The 21686-nt window shown below is 40.4% G+C and overlaps 1 protein-coding gene across 1 annotated transcript in view; it reads right to left on the bottom strand.

Annotated features, from left to right (window-relative positions):
* Nucleotides 1–15421, bottom strand: part of COLEC10 (collectin subfamily member 10) — a 43886-nt gene extending 28465 nt beyond the window's left edge. The window contains exon 1 of the mRNA XM_066379396.1: nucleotides 15131–15421. Within this exon, the coding sequence (XP_066235493.1) occupies nucleotides 15131–15278 (148 nt within the window). The 5' untranslated portion in view covers nucleotides 15279–15421. The remainder of the gene's footprint in view (nucleotides 1–15130) is intronic.
* Between the last annotated feature and the right edge of the window lie 6265 nt (nucleotides 15422–21686).

Below are 21686 nucleotides of genomic sequence, written 5' to 3'. Positions count from 1 at the left end.
CCTTCTCTGTAAAGGTTGGTGAAAGAAAAGGAATAATAACCTTAAAGACAAGATGGCTAAATGCGAGCTTAAATGACAATAGAGTCAGATCCATTAGTCATTGATAGAAATGCCATTCTGAATAATGGCTGATTAATGAATTGACTTTAGTCTGCTGGGCTGGCGGTGGTGATGACTTAGAATCTAGGGAGGCCACGCCGCAAATGCGCAGACCTCCGTCTCCACTGCTCCCTCCGCCCTCGGGTTCTGGTTTCTCGCCAAATGTGCCCCTGTCAACCGCTATCTCTGCGAGGCTCGCATCGCTCAGGGTCAATACCCGATTGGTTTCGACTCTTCCTCCATCCTCACTCCCATCTTGATTCTTTTTTCTCACGTCCATCTTTTCTCTTTCCTCCCTCCCCTGCTGCCTTTATTTGACCTTTTATCATCCCCATACTATAACCTCTGCTCTTTGCAGGCGATCCCTAAATGGTCTCAAGGGTGTTTTATTCTCCAGTGATGCCAAGTGCCTCGAAGTGTGTCTGTTTAATAAACAGGCAGGGGCTACAATATTGGATTCATTGGTTCTGAACTTCTTTCTTCTAAACCATCTTGCAAACTAATCACTTTGCAAAAGGACCATAAGTGAAATAAAAAGATGCTCTACAGATATAAACAATGATAGGTGGAAAATGCCCAGACTCACTATTAGTCAGAAAAAAAATATATATATATCTGTGGAAATGTCTGTCATAGCTTGCCATCAGATTTAGTAACAATTTAAAAAAGACTTATTGCATCCAAAGATGTCATATATACAGGAAGTGCTGGGTCATTGTTTAGCAATGTAAATGACTATGATGTTTTTGTAAAATAATCTGTCAATAATGATTAAAGTAAAAATCCACACACTCAGTTTTACCCCAGAGAACATATTTTATGGAAATAATTGGAAGAACAAATGTATACATGAGAATATGTGCTTGTAGTGTCAAAAACAAAAACCATAAACAGCCTTAAAGTTTGTCATAGAATTGGTGAAAATACAAAGAGGAATATTATGCAGCTACTAAGAGTAATGAGATGACTTAGAAAAAAATATTTGGGGGCCTGGCCATTCGGTTCAGTGTGGATATTCAGTCCTGGCTTCAATTCTTAGGGCACACAGGAGAAGTGCCCATCTGCTTCTCCAGCCCTCCCCCTGCCCCTTCTCTATCTCTCTATTCCCCTCCCGCAGCCATGGCTGATCAAACGGTATCACTCCAGGGCACTGAGGATGGCTCCCTGGAGCCTCTGCCTCAGGAGCTAAAAATAGCTCAGTTGTGAGCATTGTCCCAGATGGGGTTGCTGGGTAGATCCCGGTCAGAGCACATGTGGGAGTCTATTTCCCCTCCTTTCACTTGGAAAAAAAGAAAAAGAAAATGAAAAAAACAAATGAAAAAATTATTTAGATAAAGAGCAAGCTTCATGTTATACTACGTAAAAGAATCTCTTTTCAAGAATAACACGCATGTGATCCCATTTAGAACAAAAAATAAATAAGCAGAATAAATATGGAGATCACTGTTAATTCCAGGCTACTAATGATGGTTGCATGGAAGAAGTGGGTGTGAAAAGGGAAGGGTCACAGTGAAAAGAGAGATCATTGGCTTTGTCTTTGTATATATTTTTGTACATATTTACAAATATTATTATGTTACAACAAGCATGGAATACTCTTGCACTTTAAAAAACAAATAAATTATATAAAGGAACTGTGGCCTTCCTTCTCCTTATAAATACTACCCATGAGTCTGGTCTGAAATTAAATTCTAAATTCTCTGAATTTATTGATGGAATTATTTCCTTGGCAATTCACCATATGGTTGCTTGTTACTGCTTCCTAATTGCTGCCTGGCAGCATTATTTTATTTTATTTTTATTATTTTGTATTTTTCCAAAGTTAGAAGTGGGGAGACAGTCAGACAGACTCCCACATGTGCCTGACCGGGATCCACTGGGCATGTCCACTAGAGGGCAATGTTCTGCCCATCTGGGGCATCGCTCCATTGTGGCCAGAGTCATTCTAGCACCTGAGAGGGAGGCCATAGAGCTGTTCTCAGCGCCCGGGCCAACTTTGCTCCAATGGAGACCTGGCTGTGGGAGGAGAAGAGAGAGACAGAGAAGAAGGAGAGGAGGAGGGGTGGAGAAGAAGATGGGCGTTTTTCCTGTGTGCCCTGGCTGGGAATCGAACCCAGGACTTCCACACGCCGGGCCAGCTGGCCAGGGCTGCAGCATTATTTAAAAATGCATGGTTATGTAATTTTTTGTATTAATATCAACTGGTTACAGTGTGAGTTCTTTGTGATAAGGGCAGACATTCTACACTTTATTCTCAAGAGCTGTTCAAAACTTCACAGTTTGCTCCCTCATTCATGTCTTGAACAAATGTTTATTGAGTCCCTACTATCAAGTCCTTGTTGGGTCTTAGGGACATAGCACTATACACCATGAGACATGAGCTAAGCCTAGAGGTTTGCAGAAAGCGAGCACCAGAGAAGATTTTATAAATTCCGTGAGTATTACAAAAGGGAAATTGCCGTGGGTTTTGCGGGTGTCTAACAATGGGAGCCTCTGGAATGATCAATGACGGGAGGCCGAAGAGACGAGGCTCTGACTCCTGATCTCCACAGATGGCCACATAACATAGCAAATAAGGATATAAAATGAAAGTGCTTTTTCAATATCAACGTGCTAAACAAATGTAAGAAAATGCAATCTGTAAGGAGATATATTGAGTTTAATTTATCTAACAGAAATATCACTGTCAATAATGATAACAGCTAATATTTCTTGGGTGTTGAACATGGCCCAAGCTGGGTTATTAATGTGCATGACTATGTCAACTAATTTCTCATTTGTGCCCAATTCTAGGGAACAATGAACTTCATTTGCCCTTCAACTCATCCCTGTACAACCTAGCAAAAAAAAAAAAAAAAGAGATTTCAAGAATCTTATAATCTTTCCTACTTGAATTACAAAGCACTTACTCCTTGTCTTCAGGCTTGTTTGCTTTATAAGGAATCGCTACTTTGGGTCTGCAAGTCTTTTGTAGTCACTGCATGTCTGAACAGGGGAGGGAAAAAACAACTAACATTGTACTTAATGAAAAATACAACATTAAGTTTTGTTGGGCAGATTTTCTTCTGCCTTCACATATCATTCATTATTAAAATGCATTCACAGGCAAGTCAGTAGAAACAAATGCAAGGAGAAAGCCAACCACCCAGGACTAAGTGGCGTGCTTCTGCAACACAATGCAGTGGTTAGGAGCAGGGGATCTGGGGTCAGAGTCCTGGCTCCATCACTCACTGGCTGAGAGACTTTGGTAACCTGCTTAAATCCTGTCAGCCTGTTTCCTCAGCAGAAAACCAGAATAGTGAAATGTCTCCCTCATGGTGCTGCTGAGAGGAACTGATGAGATAACGCAGACGGAGGGCTGACTGGGGCTGGAATGCAGTGCGCACTGGAGAAACAATGCATTGTGATAGTACCATCCCACAGGCCACCTAGAATTTCTACCCATTCAAAATAAGAGGGATGAAAAGAAGAAGCCAGTGGGAAGACATGACTCTTTTGCAACTTCCTGGTTAATGCATATTTTTGGTTCCAGAAATTTGAGCTTCAGGCATTGAAATGTTTACAATACTCTAAAGGTGTGACATACACTATTCTGTCTAAAATTCCTTTTAATACAAAGTGGGGCAAAACCTAATTTTAAACAAGTAGTCTTCTCACTAAATATGAGATAACTATGCTACTATATACAGTACTATCCCAACCCATCCCAACACTCATTGAGAAGGGAAGTGTCTTGCCTGATGACTATCACAAAGTATAAACACTATGGGCCAAGATGATTGGTTGTGTGATTAGTTTTTGTAGAGAAGAAATGTCTAAGAAATATTTATGGTGCCTATTTCCAACTGCCTATGGATTTTCCATCTGAATGTGCACAGGCAGCAAACAGACAAAATTTAGAACTCATAGTAACCTGCCAATTTTGCTTCTGAAATATCTAACACCTTTCCCCTTTTTTCCTTATCTCAACAGTCCTAATTCATCTCTTGTTTTTAATTCATGTCTTACCAGGAGCTTCTCATATCTTGTAGTCTAGCTTCAATTCTACCAATGTGTTTATTAGTCAGAAAAACAATCTAATTCCTTTATTCTTCTACTCAAAGACTTCCATTGGTTTCTCTGGTTTAAACCATAATTTGGCTGGTTAGACCTGATACAGTCTCACAACTTCTACACAATAACTGTAAAAACTGAAAATAAGGAGAAGGAGAAGGAGAAAAAGAAAGAGGAGGAAGAAGAGGAGAGAAGAGAAGAGAAGAGAAGAGAAGAGAAGAGAAGAGAAGAGAAGAGAAGAGAAGAGGAAGGAAGGAAGGAAGGAAGGAAGGAAGGAAGGAAGGAAGGAAGGAAGGAAGGAAGGAAGGAAGGAAAGAAGGAAGGAAGGAAGGAAAGAAGGAAAAGGAAAGGAGAGGGAGGGAGGGAAGAAGGAAGGGAGAGAGAGAGAAAGAGAGAAAGAAAGAAAAAAGAAAGAAGGAGAAAAAAAAGAAAGACAGACAAAGGAAAACCCAAGGTACAATGAAAACTGACATAACAAAGTATATATATTGAGTATCTAGGGAAAATAATTCTGTGTTCTATTTTACTAAAAGAACGATCCTATTCACCTAAAAGGAGGTAGATTGCCTGACCAGGCGGTGGCGCAGTGGATAGAGCGTTGGACTGGGATGCGGAAGGACCCAGGTTCGAGACCCCGAGGTCGCTGGTTCAGCAAAGGGGTTACTCAGTCTGCTGAAGGCCCGCGGTCAAGGCACATATGAGAAAGCAATCAATGAACAACTAAGGTGTCACAAAAAAAAAAACTGATGATTGATGCTTCTCATCTCTCTCTGTTCCTGTCTGTCTGTCCCAGTCTATCCCTCTCTCTGACTCTCTCTCTGTCTCTGTAAAAAAATAATAATAATAAAAATAAATAAAAAGAGGTAGGTTAGCACTTCCACTTCCACTGGACACAATAACTTTGTTGCATTACTGGTGGTTTTGACATGGCAGAGTACAGTGTCCTGACCTCCCAGCCCACCCATATTTCTAACTCCAAAAACTAAGACAGGAAGAGATATAAAATATAAGAGAACAGGCAGAGATATAATGCATTTGGGGAGATTCATTTCCCACTATTAAAGCCTTATAGGCAGGTACAAGAACACCTTGGCAGCAGTAAATGCTGGGAATTTTTGTTTCGCATACACTCATCTGTTCAAACTTAAAATATTATAGAATCAGAAAGAGGGAGCAAGAAGTTGCATATTATTAATAGTATCCTTAGGCCACATTAGAATAATAACATGGTATGGCTTCCCTGATCATGAAAAAACATATTATGTATGCTTTGATTAAATTATAACTGCTCATAAAAATTAGGGGATCAGGGAACATGCATATATACTCCAGTACTTTCAGCCTTGTGTATAGTGCATTTTCACCAATGAACTAAGTTAGTTTTGCATCTCATTTGCATAATTGAACAACTTTCTTTGGCTTGTCATTTGCTTTTTCTGATGTTCTTGTTTAAGAAAAAAAATTAAATGCCTCTTTTTTGTATCACTTTATATTCATTTTGAAATATTCCTTAATTTTGTGAGAAGTGTATATACACACACACACACACACACACACACACACACACACACACATACATACAGTGTGTCCGTAAAGTCATGGTGCACTTTTGACCGGTCACAGGAAAGCAACAAGAGATGATAGAAATGTGAAATCTGCACCAAATAAAAGGAAAACCCTCCTAGTTTCTGTAGGATGATGTGGCAGCATGCGCAGATGATGATGTAACACCATGTATACAGTGGAGCAGCCCACGGCCATGCCAGTCGAGATGTGGATGGTACAGAGGAAAATTCAGTGTGTTCTGTGGCTCGCTAAATTGGAATCCATGACCAAAGTGTAATGTGAATATCGGCACGTTTATAACAAAGCGCCACCACATAGGAATAACATTACTTGGTGGGATAAGCAGTTGAAGGAAACCGGCAGTTTGGTGGAGAATCCCCGTTCTGGTAGGCCATCAGTCAGTGACGAGTCTGTAGAGGCTATACGGGATAGCTACCTAAGGAGCCCTAAAAAATCTGAGCATGAGCCACATCGAACTGCACTGAATAGGTACGAAACTGGGAGAGTTTTCCTTTTATTTGGTGCAGGTTTCACATTTCTATTGTTTTTTGTTGCTTTCCTGTAACTGGTCAAAAGTGCACCATGACTTTATGGACACACTATGTGTGTGTATGTGTGTGTGTGTGTATATATATATGATTTTATATATATATATATGATTTTAAGCTCATTTTAATTTGAAAAATAAAATGTCATCTTATGTGTGCTCCAGTCTAGGAAAGCAGGCCATATTCCTATCTTTGAATACTCTATGTGAGCTTTATCTCAGTGTATTATGACCCGTGTTCGTTGTCTAGTACTGGCTTGCCCCATGATCACCAGTGGCATTGTCCAGCCTTCTTCTTCAAGTTCTAGGGTCACACTGATAAATCATTTTGATATCACCAGTTCCACAAACCTTCCTCTAAGGTATAACAAAGTTTCCCAGTATCTTTGGGGGCTTTCATTAGGGTCCAGAGCCTATTGCCACACTTGCTACCACACTCCATCTCCTAAGGTCCCATTGGACATACGAGTCTCCCTCCTTTTGATTGTCCTGTCATTTGGTCACTCAGCATGTGGTCTGATGAGAGAGAGAGATGACATCTTTGTCAGCTTTTGGCTTTGAAGGTCAACATGTTTTTCTACATATTTGTCATCTCAGACCAGGCAGAACAATTCCTTTTAAACTATTTCTGACTACACCCAATACTATTAATGTTTTGCACACACACCCAATCCCTGGGCCAGGTCAAATAAATGACCCTCGAAATCTAGAAGTTCTCCAACTGCAGAGAACAGGAAGAGTCTCCTCTTCAAGGAATTTGGTGTCATCTGTCTATCTAACCTGTCCTATTAAAATATGGCTGATTTTACCTGAGATGATTTCTCATTTGAGAGATCTTAGCTCATCTTATTGACTAAGTCAGTTAGGGTTATTTTCTTCAGAGTTAAGGAGGTGGAATGGGCAGAGGATTTTTTCCCAGAATACTTGCTCATGGTCGTGCAGTCAGACCACATGCAAGAATAGTGTGCTTTAGTCTCTTTCTCTTTCAGTAGGGATAATAATTCCCATAGTATGTCAGTGGAGCTAAAGCAAAATAATGGAGAAATCCTTTGTAAATTCTAAAGATGCACATTTACATAATTTGTTTAACAGATATAAGTACTGTCAAGTGGCCACAAGAGACCTGAAATGATGCTTCCAGAGCTTTCAAATCAAGAACAATCATGATAAATAATTTGAAAACAATGAAATTATTTAGATGCTACTTCACTGGAATTTCTGAGTGTCAGATTTTTACTGTGTATATTTACAACTCTTTTATGAAAGAGCCGAGAAAGCTATAAAATACAATTGAACGAATTTTGTAAAATGATAGGATATTGCAAATCAAACATTTGGTATGAAAACCAGAGAGAATGTTGATGAGTTGGAATATCCTGAAAAGACGAGGAGAGGCCAAATAAAACCATTTCTAACAGAATTGAGAAAGTCTCCAGAAGTAGAATTTCATAAACACAAATTGGAAGAGAGATATCTACACATATTGTCCATGACCTGAGACCAACCAAAATGTCTGCTGAGGGCACAGACAGTAGGAACAGAAAAACATCCCTTACAGCAGTGGTAGTCAACCTGGTCCCTACCGCCCTCTAGTGGGCGTTCCAGCTTTCATGGTGGGCGGTAGCGGAGCAACCAAAGTATAAATAAAAAGACAGATTTAACTATAGTAAGTTGTTTATAAAGATTTATTCTGCCTGACCAGGCGGTGGCGCAGTAGATAGAGCGTTGGACTGGGATGCAGAGGACCCAGGTTTGAGACCCTGAGGTCACCAGCTTGAGCGCAGGCTCAACTGGTTTGAGCAAAAGCCTACCAACTTGAACCCAAGGTTGCTGGGTCCAACAAGGGGTTACTTGGTCTGCTGAAGGCCCAAGGTCAAGGCACATATGAGAAAGCAATCAATGAACAACTAAGGTGTTGCAACGGGCAATGAAAAACTGATGATTGATACTTCTCATCTCTCTCCATTCCTGTCTGTCTGTCCCTGTCTATCCCTCTCTCTGACTCACTTTCTGTCTCTGTAAAAAAAAAAAAAAAAAAAAAAGATTTATTCTGCCAAACTTAGCGAAAATCCGACATAAACTACTTGGTAAGTAATTATTATTATATGCTTTAACTCTTTAACTTGCTGTACCTCTGCTTTATAAATTTTATAAAGTTACTTCCCTACTTTATGAATCACCATTACTGTGGAACCGGTGGACGGTTAGAAAATTTTACTACTAACAGAGATACAAAAGTGGGCTGTAGGTATAAAAAGGTTGACTACCTTGCCTTAAAGGAAGAAAAAAAGAACAACAACAAAAACCCAGGAAATAACATTCTCATTCTCCCTTGGATTTTGTTCGGTTTGCTAATATTTACAGAGCCCTTGGCAATGTGGCAAGGACAGTGTTTAGTGCTTTATGTGACTTAACTCACCTCTCCTCACCACAACCCTATGCAGTAGGTGCACAATGTTATCATCCCAGGATACCTATGAGACAACTGAGGCTTGGTTTTGTACCTCTTAACTCATTTAGTTCCCTAGGGGTATTTACAAGGTTCCTATTCCCGTTTTTATGATAAGGGGCACCAGGCTCAGTCACAGAACTACAGAACAAAGGCAACATCAGCAAAGAGCGTGGGTGCTCTCAAGTTGGTGAGCTACTGATGAATCAGTTGACTGCGGTTGGGCTATAAATAGTCAGGAAATTGCAGGAAAGAACAGAGATAGAGGCATCTCCCTGGTAGATGTCTATGCGTCGAGCTATCTTCATAATCTACGAGCTTTTCTTTAGCGGGGTGGGGACAGAGGAAGCTTATGGTGAGCAGTAAGAGCAATGAAAGCTAGTGGGGGGAAAATGATAGGTAATCTCTATGGTACACATGTTTTGATTTAAAAAATAAGCATTTGAGATGGGCAGTATCATTATTGCCATTTAAAAAATGAGGACATTAAAGCTGAAGATCACGCAGAAAAGAAGTGGCAGAGCTGAAATTCACAACCATACACTTTGTCTCCGTAGCCCGTGAGGTACCGACAAGCAAGTACCTATTAGGTCCCTAGTAGTGATTGATGTATATAGCCAAGTTATTATGTAAGAGAGTCGGAGAGAGAAACGGCTTTGGTAAAGGATGCTAAAATGAAACAAACTAATTTTTTTTTTTGTCATTACCACTCAGTATTTCCTGACTCATCTTTGTCCATACTTTGATTAACTGGAGTTTTATTCATTCCCTCTTGAATTTTTTTAGGGGCGCATCTATCCAAAGAGAAAAGAAGAGGAGAAAAGCACCCACTCACTGAAATCTAAAGTTAAAAAAAGACAAGCCACTTAAAATTTTGGTCTGTCCTTATGCATTAAATGAGTATTAAAACTCATAATGAAAGGATCCAGTTCATTACTGCAATTAATATAAAGGTTTTGGGAAAATACTTACTTGCTTAACCTCTCTAATAAAGGCACTAGAAAGAAATTAGCAGCTTAATTTATATCAAGGTGACCGAGTTAAAACAATTCTGTAGCATGTTTATACATTGACCTCACAGAACGTCTTTTCTAATGTTAATTTATAAAATTGAAGAAGGACCATTTCACGCCTGATGAGAATGATAAAACGCAAGGACAAGAATGTAATGGGCAGGAGGAAACAGGGACTGGCTGAGGAGTCTGAAATGTGAGCTCCAGTTCCAGCCCCGCCTCCAGTGAGCAGCTGTGTGGTGTATGGAGATCGAACACGTTATTTCACCTCTCTGGACTTTCATTTCCACAAAGGTAAAAATCATTGGGGTTAAAGCAAATTATCTCTGAGAGTTACTCCACAGGTGTGAGACTCCCAACATGAGTGTGACAGTCATCCAGAGATTTGGGGGCTTCTCTGGTCATCCGTTTGGGGAAGCCAGGCAGAGTCCCATTTGGAGATGCAGAGGCTCCTGGGAAATAACTCAGGTCGTGTCAGTTGCCGGGATCCAGAGCCATGATCAGGAAAATGCTGGCTGGCCAGAAAGAAGTCCATGTTCTGGAGGCTAATGGGTCTGCCGAGAAATAAATTATTTCAGAGCGCAGAAGGGAGCTCTATAAGGCCTCCCTTGTGGCAAAGCCACATGCACGTCCTGTCATCTGGCGCTCACACGTGTCATCTGGTCTGCCTGTGCATGAGCTCCATAGGGATGAATAAAAACTTGAAGCAAAAGCTGAAGTAGCTGTTTCATCTGGCCCCATAAAATACTGTGGGACAGTCAATACTGCTTAGGGGCTTAGTGGGCTGTTTAGGGAGCAGAGTCCAACTATACCAGGATGGCGTTCCAACCTGCCCCATTCCAACTGTGTGGCTCTAGGCCAGAGACTTCATAGTTCTGAAGCTCAGTTTCTTCATCTGTCAAATGAAAAGTATAATGTTTTTTCCCCTCTGAGTCTATTGAGGTAACTAAATTTTAAAAGGGCTGTAGAGCACTCGCACAGTACAAAGGCATCACTAGCGAGGTGATGGCATCACTGCTCCTACCATTGGGATTGAGGTTGTCACTAGAGCCGCGGTGAAGGGAAGAGAGAGTATACCAGCCCCATGAGTTCACCACAGGCCACGTGCGTGGAGGAGTCGTGACAGTGGCTTGTAGGAGTCGTAGTGTCCTCAGAACAATCAATGGGGAGTCTTCCGTACTGAGTGAAGGGGTGTTGAGTTAGTGGCCAGGCTAGGCTGAGACAGGGGCATCAGGCAAGCCACAGTACTCTGTACTTGCAAAAAAATTGGCAGCCACTTGTGGGGACATACTTTGACTACTGAAGAAATGGTGTGGTGACAGTGCGCCTCCAGGATCAGTCCTCCTTTTGGAATCATTTGCATAAAAGGAACAGTCCTTTCTTTGAAAATGCAGGACATATGTGGAGAACATTCTCAAGGAACTGTATAGAAAGGTCCAAGCCATGAGCTAAAATGTCGGGAGATTTTAGATAACCCGGGCTCATTTATTTAACCCAAAATATTTATGCAGCATCCACTGTATGTCAGAACCCTTCTAGGCAGCAGGAAAAGACCCTCAGCAAAGAGGACCGGGTCCCTGCATTCCGAAAGCTTGCGTTCTAAGAGTGACTATAACTCTATAAATCCACAAAAGATTTTCATTGAGAGGTAAGTCCTTGAAAATAATGAAATGGTTTGGGATCTATAACAGAGGGTAAAGGGGCGGCCAGGCAGGGCCCTACTGTGCACGGGGCATTTGACTAAAACGTGAAGGAATGAGGACAGAACTGTCCTCGTGAAGAGCTGCGGTAAGACAGGGCCAGACAGTCAAGGGCAAAGTTGCTGGGTCGGAAATGAGAGACAAAGCATGGGTGTCCAGAGCGAACGACAGTGGGAAACAAGGTTTGAAAGGAGTAGAGAGAAGCAAGCTGGATTGTAAAGGACCTCTTAGGCCACGCATGCACGGATGTCATTGGTTAGGAAGAGCTTTTAAATAAAAAAAAAAGCCAGCAGAAGCCAAAGTAAGCAACAGAGTAAAATCATATGAATTTCCAAACAAATGAGAATTCATTCTCAAAGAGGAGTCATGTCTCATGTCATCACTTCCATCATGTTCTGGTATCCAGTGCAATATTGGACTGAGAAGTTACCTGAGCTCCACGTTCTTAGGTGCTGCCTTAACTGTTTCTTATCAAAAAAGGGTCAGTGGACTGTATTCTAATAGAAACCAGGGTTGTCATGGAATGACACTGGACCCAGAGCCAGAAAGCTAGGGGTAAAGTTCAAGTTGCATGACTGCAAGTATTATATCTACTTGAAAGACATTGGCACACCACTGGCCTCCTTGATACTGTCTCCTAATCTTTAAGTTTAAAGTAATTGCTACCACATAGGGCAACTGTGAAAATTACACAAGAGAGTGTATTTCAAAGGATATTAGGAATTGTAAAGTATCACCTCCATGTTTCTTACTGGTTTTAAAATTCTTTTTAACAGTCCTTGTTCAAATTTCTTGTCATTGTTATTTTTAAGTAAAACCACTAGAGGTCAGAATTTCACATAAATTGTTTAAAGAAACTACCAAGGTAAGAGAGAGAGAAAAATATATTTTCCTACTAAATAGAATAAAGTAATAAATTTAAGACAAAGAAAGAAAAATAAAAGTGGAGTTACACAAAGAAGTTTTGATAACTGGAAGAATATTCTAGAAATTGCTACCCAACAGAGTGGGATAGGGAGAGGAAGGAAAGATAAATAAAATGTAAGTACCTATTTTATGGTGTCTACACAGCTTAGAGTTTATATTGATTATCTTATACTGTTTTTAAAACACGTCTATCATTAAGGCCCATTTTACAGAAAAAAAAAACAAAAAAACAAAACTGAAGCATAAATAGATGTAATAACATACTTAAGATAAAACAGATTAGATCCAATCTCTTTTCACTAAGTCATCCTTAGGAAATAAGACAGTGAAATACGACATCTCTATATTAGACAAAAAATTAATTAATGGGTTATCAAAACTGAATCTATACATGCAGGTCTAAATAATTTATTTAGTTCCCAGTGTCCCAAATTAATTTAGGAAAAACTCCTGAACTGTCTATTTCTGAGAGTATCTAGAAGTTTCTAGGTATACTGCTGGTAAATAGGATATTGCAGTGATTACCCAGGGAGAAAAGTATAGACCAGCTTGATCTTAGAAAGAAAAAAATATTAAACAGAAGCAACAACAGCCTTTTAAAATGTTAACTATCAAGTTTTGTCTTTTTGTTTCTTTTTTTTTTTTTTTTCCTTTTGTAGAGCTAAAAATACAAATGTACCTTGTTCAGGAGTGGGGAGGAGCTGTCACCATGCCTATGAAGGAGTAGGTAGGGTAGGTGGCAGTAAAGACAACAATACCTTGTTCTCTCGTCTGCGCAGTTAGCACAGAGCAAGGGCAGGGCAGCGGTGAACACGCTCACGTGGCACCATGTGTGCCTGGAGGCAATTTGTGAAGAAAAACAAATGAGCTAACTGGGCCCTGACCCCAAAGGTTTGCAATCTAATATCCAGCTGGAAATGTAGCTGTAAGTTCTAGGACAAGTTCTTCCTTAGCTGGAAACCTTTAGCATCTCACACGATGCTTGGGACTTAGTGGGTAGTCAGTACATTCCAGAATTATGGACTCTCTTAAAGAAGAAACACACTTAGAATCCATTGAAGGCAAAGCTCTCTGGCTCTAGGGAAGAAGAAGAAATCATAGTAGGTTCATAGCCGACTTAGTTCTGGGACCCGGGTTCTCGCTTTCCTGGGGCAGTCACTTCCTCATCCTGTCACATTTCTGGCTTGTAATCCTCTCATGATTTCCACACAGGCTCAGAAAGAGAGTTAAAGAGGTTTCATTGTTTGTAATCATAGTAGGGTTTCTTTCTAATGGAAGGGAGAAGTTTTCTGTTAAGCAAAGAAATGAGGGAGGAAGTCTTAGGGGTGGACACCCTGCTGTTATCTAACACATACTGATTTTCCTCTGTTCCCCCTCTTAAATCATTTATATCTCCATTGCTCATGATATTAATATATTATATATATTTTTTAATGCATATCTTGTGCTTAAAATAGCGCTCAGCACTTAGTAGGTATTCAATATATGTTTACTGAATTGGAATGAATAGAACGGTTGACCATTATATTTTGGGACATTATTTTAACAACACTTTTCCATTTTTCCTCCAGTTTGAAAATTGCCATTTCTCAGCAAGAAAAATTGTTGAACAGTGCTATTTTCAAATGGATTCTCCTGTTTGCAGGAACAGGGAAAATGTTCATTTTCAGCATTCTCCCTGATACTCTAGGACTAATACAAAGTTTTCTCTACTCTATGGTTTTAAGTAAACACTTTATTTCTCATCAGAACTTTCTTTTCTAAACATCTGCCCTCGCATTATTCATGTGTTCACCCAAGAAATTATTAGGAAGCCTCAAGGTCTCATTCTTCCTCCGGCATTTATTTTGTGGTATCAAAGGTTAAAACTTGGATTGCAATCTTATGAGGAAATTAATTCACTGATTAAGAAAAAATGCACTTTAAGCAATATACATTTAAATAACTGACAAGCACAGGGCAATGTATCTCTGGGATGCTTTTTCTGAAAGACCCTTTTTCTACTTAAAATTTTAAGCAGTTGAAATTCTCCCATCCTCTAGCCTGGAGAAACGCTGCATGAATTACTAATGAGGGGCCATCAATTTATGCTGCAGTGACCACTTTCAGAACAAAAGGGTCAGAGCTAAAACTAGGAAAACAGCAGCATTTTTTATTTATTTATTAATTTATTTTTATCAACCACTTGCTTGAAGCACATTTAGACGTTGGCTCCACTCAAAAACATTCTGCCACATTCCATCACCCTTCAACTGAAGGCTCTTGGCCCCTAAAGACCTCACTTTCAAATAAGGAAATGTTCATTTGTATACTACCTCCAATCCTTGACAAAACTGTTCCTCTGTGTTGGAACCCATTAACTTATGAAATATACCAAAGGTTTTAATATTTACTAAACTTTTGCTTAGTAGCATTAGTATGAGAAAGGGGTTGAAATAGGAACCGCCCAAGATGCTTTAAGGAAAGGATTCCTGGAGACTAACGTCTGGCTTGTGTGTCTTCTCCTAAAGCAGCCTGGAAGAGGAAATTCCCCTGCCTTGGATTGGTTCCATCACGTCCCAGGCCTGGGGTTCTACCCCGCCCCCCCCAAAGGGCCCTTACCTAACATCAGGGGGGATGTGAAAATAAGTAATATGCTATTAATTTTCCAAAACAGAAGCAAAGTGGGAGGAAGTAGGGAGGGAAGAAGAGAACGTCATTGGGAGGTAGAGTGGGGTTGAGAGGTGGAGGAAGAGAGCTTAGGGATTGCAGGAAAATTTCCCCTTCCTTTCCTCACCTTTGGGTCCTGGTGAAATGGTGTGCGTGGCGCAGACTTCAGTGGTAGGATGACTCTCCACGTCCAGACCCAGACCCGGAATGTGCAGAAGGAAGAGCGCCAGCAGCATGAACTCGTGTCTTCGAAGCGGGACTCCGAAGCCACCCATCGTGGTGGTTCTTCAAAACAGGGTTGCCCAGAAATGCCAAATGAACAGCTTGGTTTTGCAATCGAATCTTCTGCTCTGTGGAAGAAGATGAAGTCTCTCTGAGCATGCGTTCCAAAAAGGCCTGCACAGGCAAGAAGACACATCCTGTCCTGGTGATTTTCTCAGCATTCCAAATGGACCATACATTGTCCAGACTGTTTATTTTCAAGTGACAACAGTTTATTGAAAATGACCTCTGAACTAAACAATCAAGTGTGCAGGTCAGTACAAACATTCCAGAGACGGAAGACCACAGAGATGCCTTCTGCTCAGTACATGAGCTGGCAACTGAATACTCTAGATTGCATTTAAATGTTGGGGTGTCATAAATGGCAAGCCAGAGATTTCTTGATTTACCTCCATGCTGTGTAAGTGGTATGCATGCCTTTGAGCTTTTTTATAGGGAAATATTCACTACCTATTGGTGCCAGTTAAACGGCAAAAGTCCCGCTGCTCTCCATAACCTTATTTCCTTCTCTTGCTACGAATAATTTTCTTGGGGTTCAACCCCAAAGGAAACAACACCAGCTTTACTGCAAGGCAATTTGGCAGTAAGTATCAAGAACATTAAAAATCTTTATAGCCTTTGGCCTAGTAATTGCCCTCTGCTATACTATCATAAGAAAATATACTGAAATGGGTAAAGTTTTATTTGAAAAGATGTGTGAAAAGGGGGAAGGAGCATAGATTGCCTAAAAATACAGTAAGGGATGGAAAATCTTAGTAAATACAAACATGAGAGAGTATGACAACAATTTTATTAAAATGATGTTTGTAACAAGTCTTTGATAAAATGGGGAAAAGGCTTGTGGCATTATGTTTATTTAAAAACATGATAAATATAGATAAGATAGCTACAGATAAAAAGATTTATCCATCCATCCATCCATCCATCCATCCATCCATCCATCCATCCATCCATCCTTCCATCCATCCAATCATCAGAATACTTACCTGTTCCATCAACCCACGACCTCTATAAATAGCTTAGTCATAGTAAGACACTGGAAAGCTATAAGCAGAATCACATATAGTAGGGAGATGTCCTACCTTCTCAATTCTTGAAGAGTTGTGCCGGAGAGATTTTTAACCTACTTTCCAAAGTAGGACCTTAAAGGTCATGGTAAAGCCTAAAAACAAGTTATCCCTAAGAGATGTAATGTTCAATTTAAGAAATACAGGTGTAGTTGGTTCCTAGTGCTTCTGTAATAAAAGACCACAAACTGAGTGGCTTAAACAACAAAATTTTATCATCTCACAGTTCTGGAGGCTAGAAGTCTGAGATCAAGGTACTGGCAGGACCATGCTTCTTCTGAAGGTGCTGGGAAAGGACCTGCTCCAGGTCCCTGTCATAGCTCCCAGTAATTCCTTAGCTTGTGACAACTGAATTTCAATCCCCACATGGAGTTCCTGTGTGTGTGTGTGTGTGTGTGTGTGTGTATGTGTGTGTATGTGTATGTGTGTGTGTGTGTGTGTGTGTATGTGTGTGTGTCTGCCTGTGTCCATTTTCTTTTCCTTTTTATAATCATGCCATTTATAATGGGTTAGGCGCAAGGGTCCCCAAACTTTTTACACAGGGGGCCAGTTCACTGTCCCTCAGACCGCTGGAGGGCCGCCACATACAGTGCTCCTCTCACTGACCACCAATGAAAGAGGTGCCCATTCTGGAAGTGCAGCGGGGGCCCGGATAAATGGCCTTAGGGGGCTGCATGCGGCCCGCGGGCCGTAGTTTGGGGACGCCTGGTTAGGGCAATGGTTCTCAAAATGTGTACCAGGGCACACTGGTCTGCCCTAGAAGATTTCCAGTTGCACCCTATAATATTCCAAAGAAATATGTGCCTATTGGGGACCAAAAAACTAGCAGGGTTTTTAGAGTTTAGGTTTTTGGGGGACAGAGGCATGGGGAATTGGCTGTAAGCTGACAGTCTGCCCAACCCCCCACCTCACTTGCCTGATTAGGTTGCAAAAGGCTGTTAAGCTGTGTTGCTGGATTGTTTACACTACACCCCCCCCCCCCCGTGTTCCCCAGAAAGACTGGAGGCAAGTTTCTTCTATCTTTTGTTTGGTGTAAAGTTAAGATGATATGTATGGTGGGGGTTTTCTGCACTCGACATAATTAAGAGTAAAAAGAGAGGAATTCTTCAATGTTGACAAGGAAATGAGAGTTTGCCTTTCAAATATATGCCCAAACTTTGAAGAAATCACTAGGACACTGTTGGTCAAATAAGTTTGTAAATATGATATATATGTTTGCTTGCTAATAGTTTTCACTGAGTGTGGGGGACAGGCTGTAAGCAGGCAGGGTCCTTATAGCCTAAGGTTTAGTTTTAAGACTAAGCTTTTCCCCACATCCTTGACTGTTGCATGATAGGGGGTGGTGCACTCTCATGAGGAATCCCATTATGCCTCAGATAAGTGACTTTGTATCAGAGACTTCCCTGTTTGTATATTGGATTAAAGGTTTTTGATTTCTATACTATAAAATGGGGCAGACCAGGAGCTTGCTCTCTCTTGGTTCCCGAGATTAGCATTAGAGGGGAGAGCAGAGAAAAGCCACGTGGAGGAGGGGAGAAGCAGTCAAGATGGCAGAGTGCTGAAGGAGAAACCAGTTTGTGCAGAGTTTGTGCAGAGAGAAGGAAATAGGGAACAGAGGTGAATAAAGCTGGTGAAGTAAAAACCTTTGATTCTGGGAAACTTAAAAAAATCAGTGGCTTTGGGAGCCCTGAATGGAAAGGGAAGTGTTTTCCCACTGTGTGTATTTCTTGCCCACCAGGTGCAAGCTAGGATTAAAGCTAATGGCCCACCAGTTCTTAGCTCCATTGTTTCATTACCGTCTGTCTGAATCAAATGCAAACCTGCATGGGCCAGGCAGCTGTGATGGTGGCCGTGGCTACTAGACTTTCAGACACATCAGGCTCATGTTTCTCAAAAACACAAGAATGAGAAAACTTAACACATTTTCGCCAGGACCTGCCAAATTTACTAAATCTTACTAAGAATGTATCTATATATAGAAAAAGATAACTTTTTTGTCATTGTTTTATTTTTTAACCCTTCTTTTTTACGCATTCTAAAAAAGCATAACTCAAAAAATGTAACATAAAAATGTTTTTTAATGTCAGAATAAATTTAATTGTCATATTTATTTTGTTTAATTACCATAAAAGCATGCTTAGACTTTATATATATTTTTTAATATTTGACTTATTATACTTCTCAGAAATATGTATAAAGTGTGCCTACAATTATTTGTAGGATTTTAAATGCGCCCCGACTTCAAAAAGTTTGAGAACCACTGGGTTAGGGCTTACTCTAATGATCTCATTTTAACTTGATTCCCTCTGTAACAAACCTATCTCTACATATGACTGAACTTCAGGACTTCAACATATGAATTTCCTTGGCTGAGGAGATAACAGTTCAACCCATAACAACAGTCTTACGCTATAATGAAAGACAGAAACAGAGGGCTGAACCAGAAACACGTGGCTAATGTGTTCCAAAAGGAAAGTTTATTTTTAAAATGCCTGGGTGCAGGTGGGCTGAGAACAGCAAAGGGTGTCAGTCCCAAAGGAGGGATGGGGCAGGGGTTCTATGGATTCATCAAAGAGCCTTGGGCAACGGCGACTGCAGGACCGCTACTTCTGTTTGTGGTTGGGAATGGCGCCCCAGTTCCTCAAAATTGTCTGCACCCTAATCCAATTGGCCCTTATCAGCATCCAGCTGCAAGGTAGGTCTGAGCCAGATTACTGAGTAGGCAAGTCCTTCTTCCTCCTTCAGGCCTGCATTGCTCTTAAGAATGATGGTGGCTGAGTAGCCATTTTACTTATCATATAACTTGACTGATCTTGTCATCTTTATTATATGCGGCTTAAGTGTCTGTTTGTCACTGATAGCTTATTGGTTGCTTGCGTAACTGTACTAGCCAATGGGGTGAAGTTGCCACGGCATTCAAACAGTCCCACCTTCTGGCATGCCACCTCACAAACTGAGGTTAAAGATTGGAGCAATTATTATGCTGTTAAGAAATCTTAACACCAGAAGGGGTCTTTGCAATGGTACAAGACTAGAGATTCTCCAATTGAAAAATAATGTCATACTAGCTAAGTCTTTGACTGGCTCCTCTAAAGGTGAAGTACATGTCATTCCAAGAATTGATTTGGCTCCATCTCAAACAGGGTTGCCGTTTCAATTGAGACGTAGACAATTTCCTGTAAAACTTGCCTTTGCTATGACCATCAATAAGTCTCAGGGCCAAACGCTTAAGCAGGTTGGCATTTTTTTGCCTGAGCCTGCATTTGGACACGGTCAACTTTATGTTGCCTGTTCAAGAGTTCATGAAAGAACGGACATAAAATTAAAAATAATTGATGGTCCTCTGCAAGGCGAGCTTAAAAATGATGGATAGATCTACACAAGAAATGTTGTGTACAAAGAGATCTTTGACATGTAAATTAACATTTTATTATTTAAATCACCTTTATTTATTGAGCTAGCGGTGGCTCTTAAGAAATGTACCACCAGTGGTTTCCTTCATTGCACTCTACTTTAAGCAACTAGAAGGGGGAAACCCCGTGGGGCAGTAAGCAAAGGGGCATCCTCGCCGCCTGCCCTGGGTAATTCAGTTTGAATTAGCAGACACCTTTCCACAAATCATTTTAATTACAATTTATAATATCTAGAACAGCGGTCATTTCGTATGACCGCCGGGCTTTCTAGTAAGAAATATAAGAATAGGGAGTGAAAGAAACTGGCATTTATTGAATAGTCATTATGTGCAAGGATGGAGTTAGTCTCTTAAGTTTATCTCATTTAAGCATTAAAATAGCACTGTAGAATAGATAGCCATCCCCCCATTTTGCAAAGTACCCAAGTTCACAAAAGTTAAGCAATTGACTTAAGGTTACTGTAATGGTTAATTTTATGTCAGCTTGACTGAATCACAAGATGCTTGATATTTAGCTAAATACTATTTCTGGGCATGTCTATGAAAGTGTTTCCAAATGAGATTAGCCTTTGAATTGGTAGATTGAATAAATCAGATTTCTCCAATGTGGGTGGGCCCCACCCAATCTTTCTGAACCTTCAATAGAACAAAAAAGGCAGAAGAAGGAAGAACTTGCTTTCTGTCTCACTATTGTACTGAGACTTTGGTCTTTGAAGGTACTTGGACTGGAGTTTACAGCATCACTTCCCCTGGTCTTTGGATTTTTGAACTTGGACTGGGACTCACAGCATTGCTTTCCTTTATTATCAGGTTTCTGAGCTCAGATTGAAAGTATCACCAGCTTTCGTGGGCCTTCAGTTTGTGGATCATGGGACTTCACAACCTTCATTACCAAGTGAGCCAAGTCCTTAAAATAAATCTTTCTCTCTCTAAATACGTAGATATACAGATATAGGTATATAGATATATATGCATAGATAGATGGATAGGTAGATAGATACTGATATAGTTATATCCTGACTTATAGTTACCCAATGAAAAAAGGACAAAATAATTGAATACAAATTGGTTTTTTAAATTCCTGCTTTAAAATGTTATTTGGTCCCATAATAGTCAATATTCTCAAGTTTTGAGGATGCATTAATTTTCACACATACTTAAAATGTCCAAAGTAGGTATCTATGTCATGTTAACAGTGATAGGAAAATAGTGGGAATTAGTAGAATGATGTTAGACGCATCAAATTTCACATCTGTCATCACCAGATATCTAGAGCAAGTCACTCAAATTCAATTGCCACAAGATATATGAAGTGAGTCGGGAATTGATAGTTAATGGACTTTTTGAATTCTATGATTGTAAGGCCAGTAGTCATGGCCACCATCACAGCTGCCTGACCCGTGCAGGTTCTCATTTGATTCAAACAGATGGTAATGAAACAATGGAGCCAAGAACTGGTGGGCCATTAACTTTAATCCTAGCTTGCACCCAGTGGGCAAGAAATACACACAGTGGGAAAACACTTCCCTTTCCATTCAGGGCTCCCAAAGCCACTGATTTATTTGAGTTTCCTAGAATCAAAGGTTTTTACTTCACCAGCCTTATTCATCTCTGTTTCCCATTTCCTTTCCTTTGCATAAATTCTGCACAAATTGGCTTTTCCTTTAGCATTTTGCCATTTTGGTTGCTTCTCCTCTCCTCCACGTGGTCTTTCTCTGCTCTCTTCCAGCATGGGCTCCTCTACCCCATTTTATAGTATAGAAATTAAAACCTTTAATTTAATATACAAATGAGGAAGTTTCTGATACAAAGTCACTTATCTGAGGCATAATATATTCTTCATGAGAGTGTACCACCCCACATCATGCAACAGTCAAGGGTGTGGAGAAAGGTTTAGTATTGAGAAGATCTTAGTATTAAAA

Source organism: Saccopteryx leptura, chromosome 3 (assembly GCF_036850995.1).
Source record: "Saccopteryx leptura isolate mSacLep1 chromosome 3, mSacLep1_pri_phased_curated, whole genome shotgun sequence".
Lineage (NCBI taxonomy): Eukaryota > Metazoa > Chordata > Mammalia > Chiroptera > Emballonuridae > Saccopteryx > Saccopteryx leptura.
The sequence above is the reverse complement of the archived record's forward strand: the minus strand, read 5'-3'. Positions and strand labels throughout refer to the sequence as shown.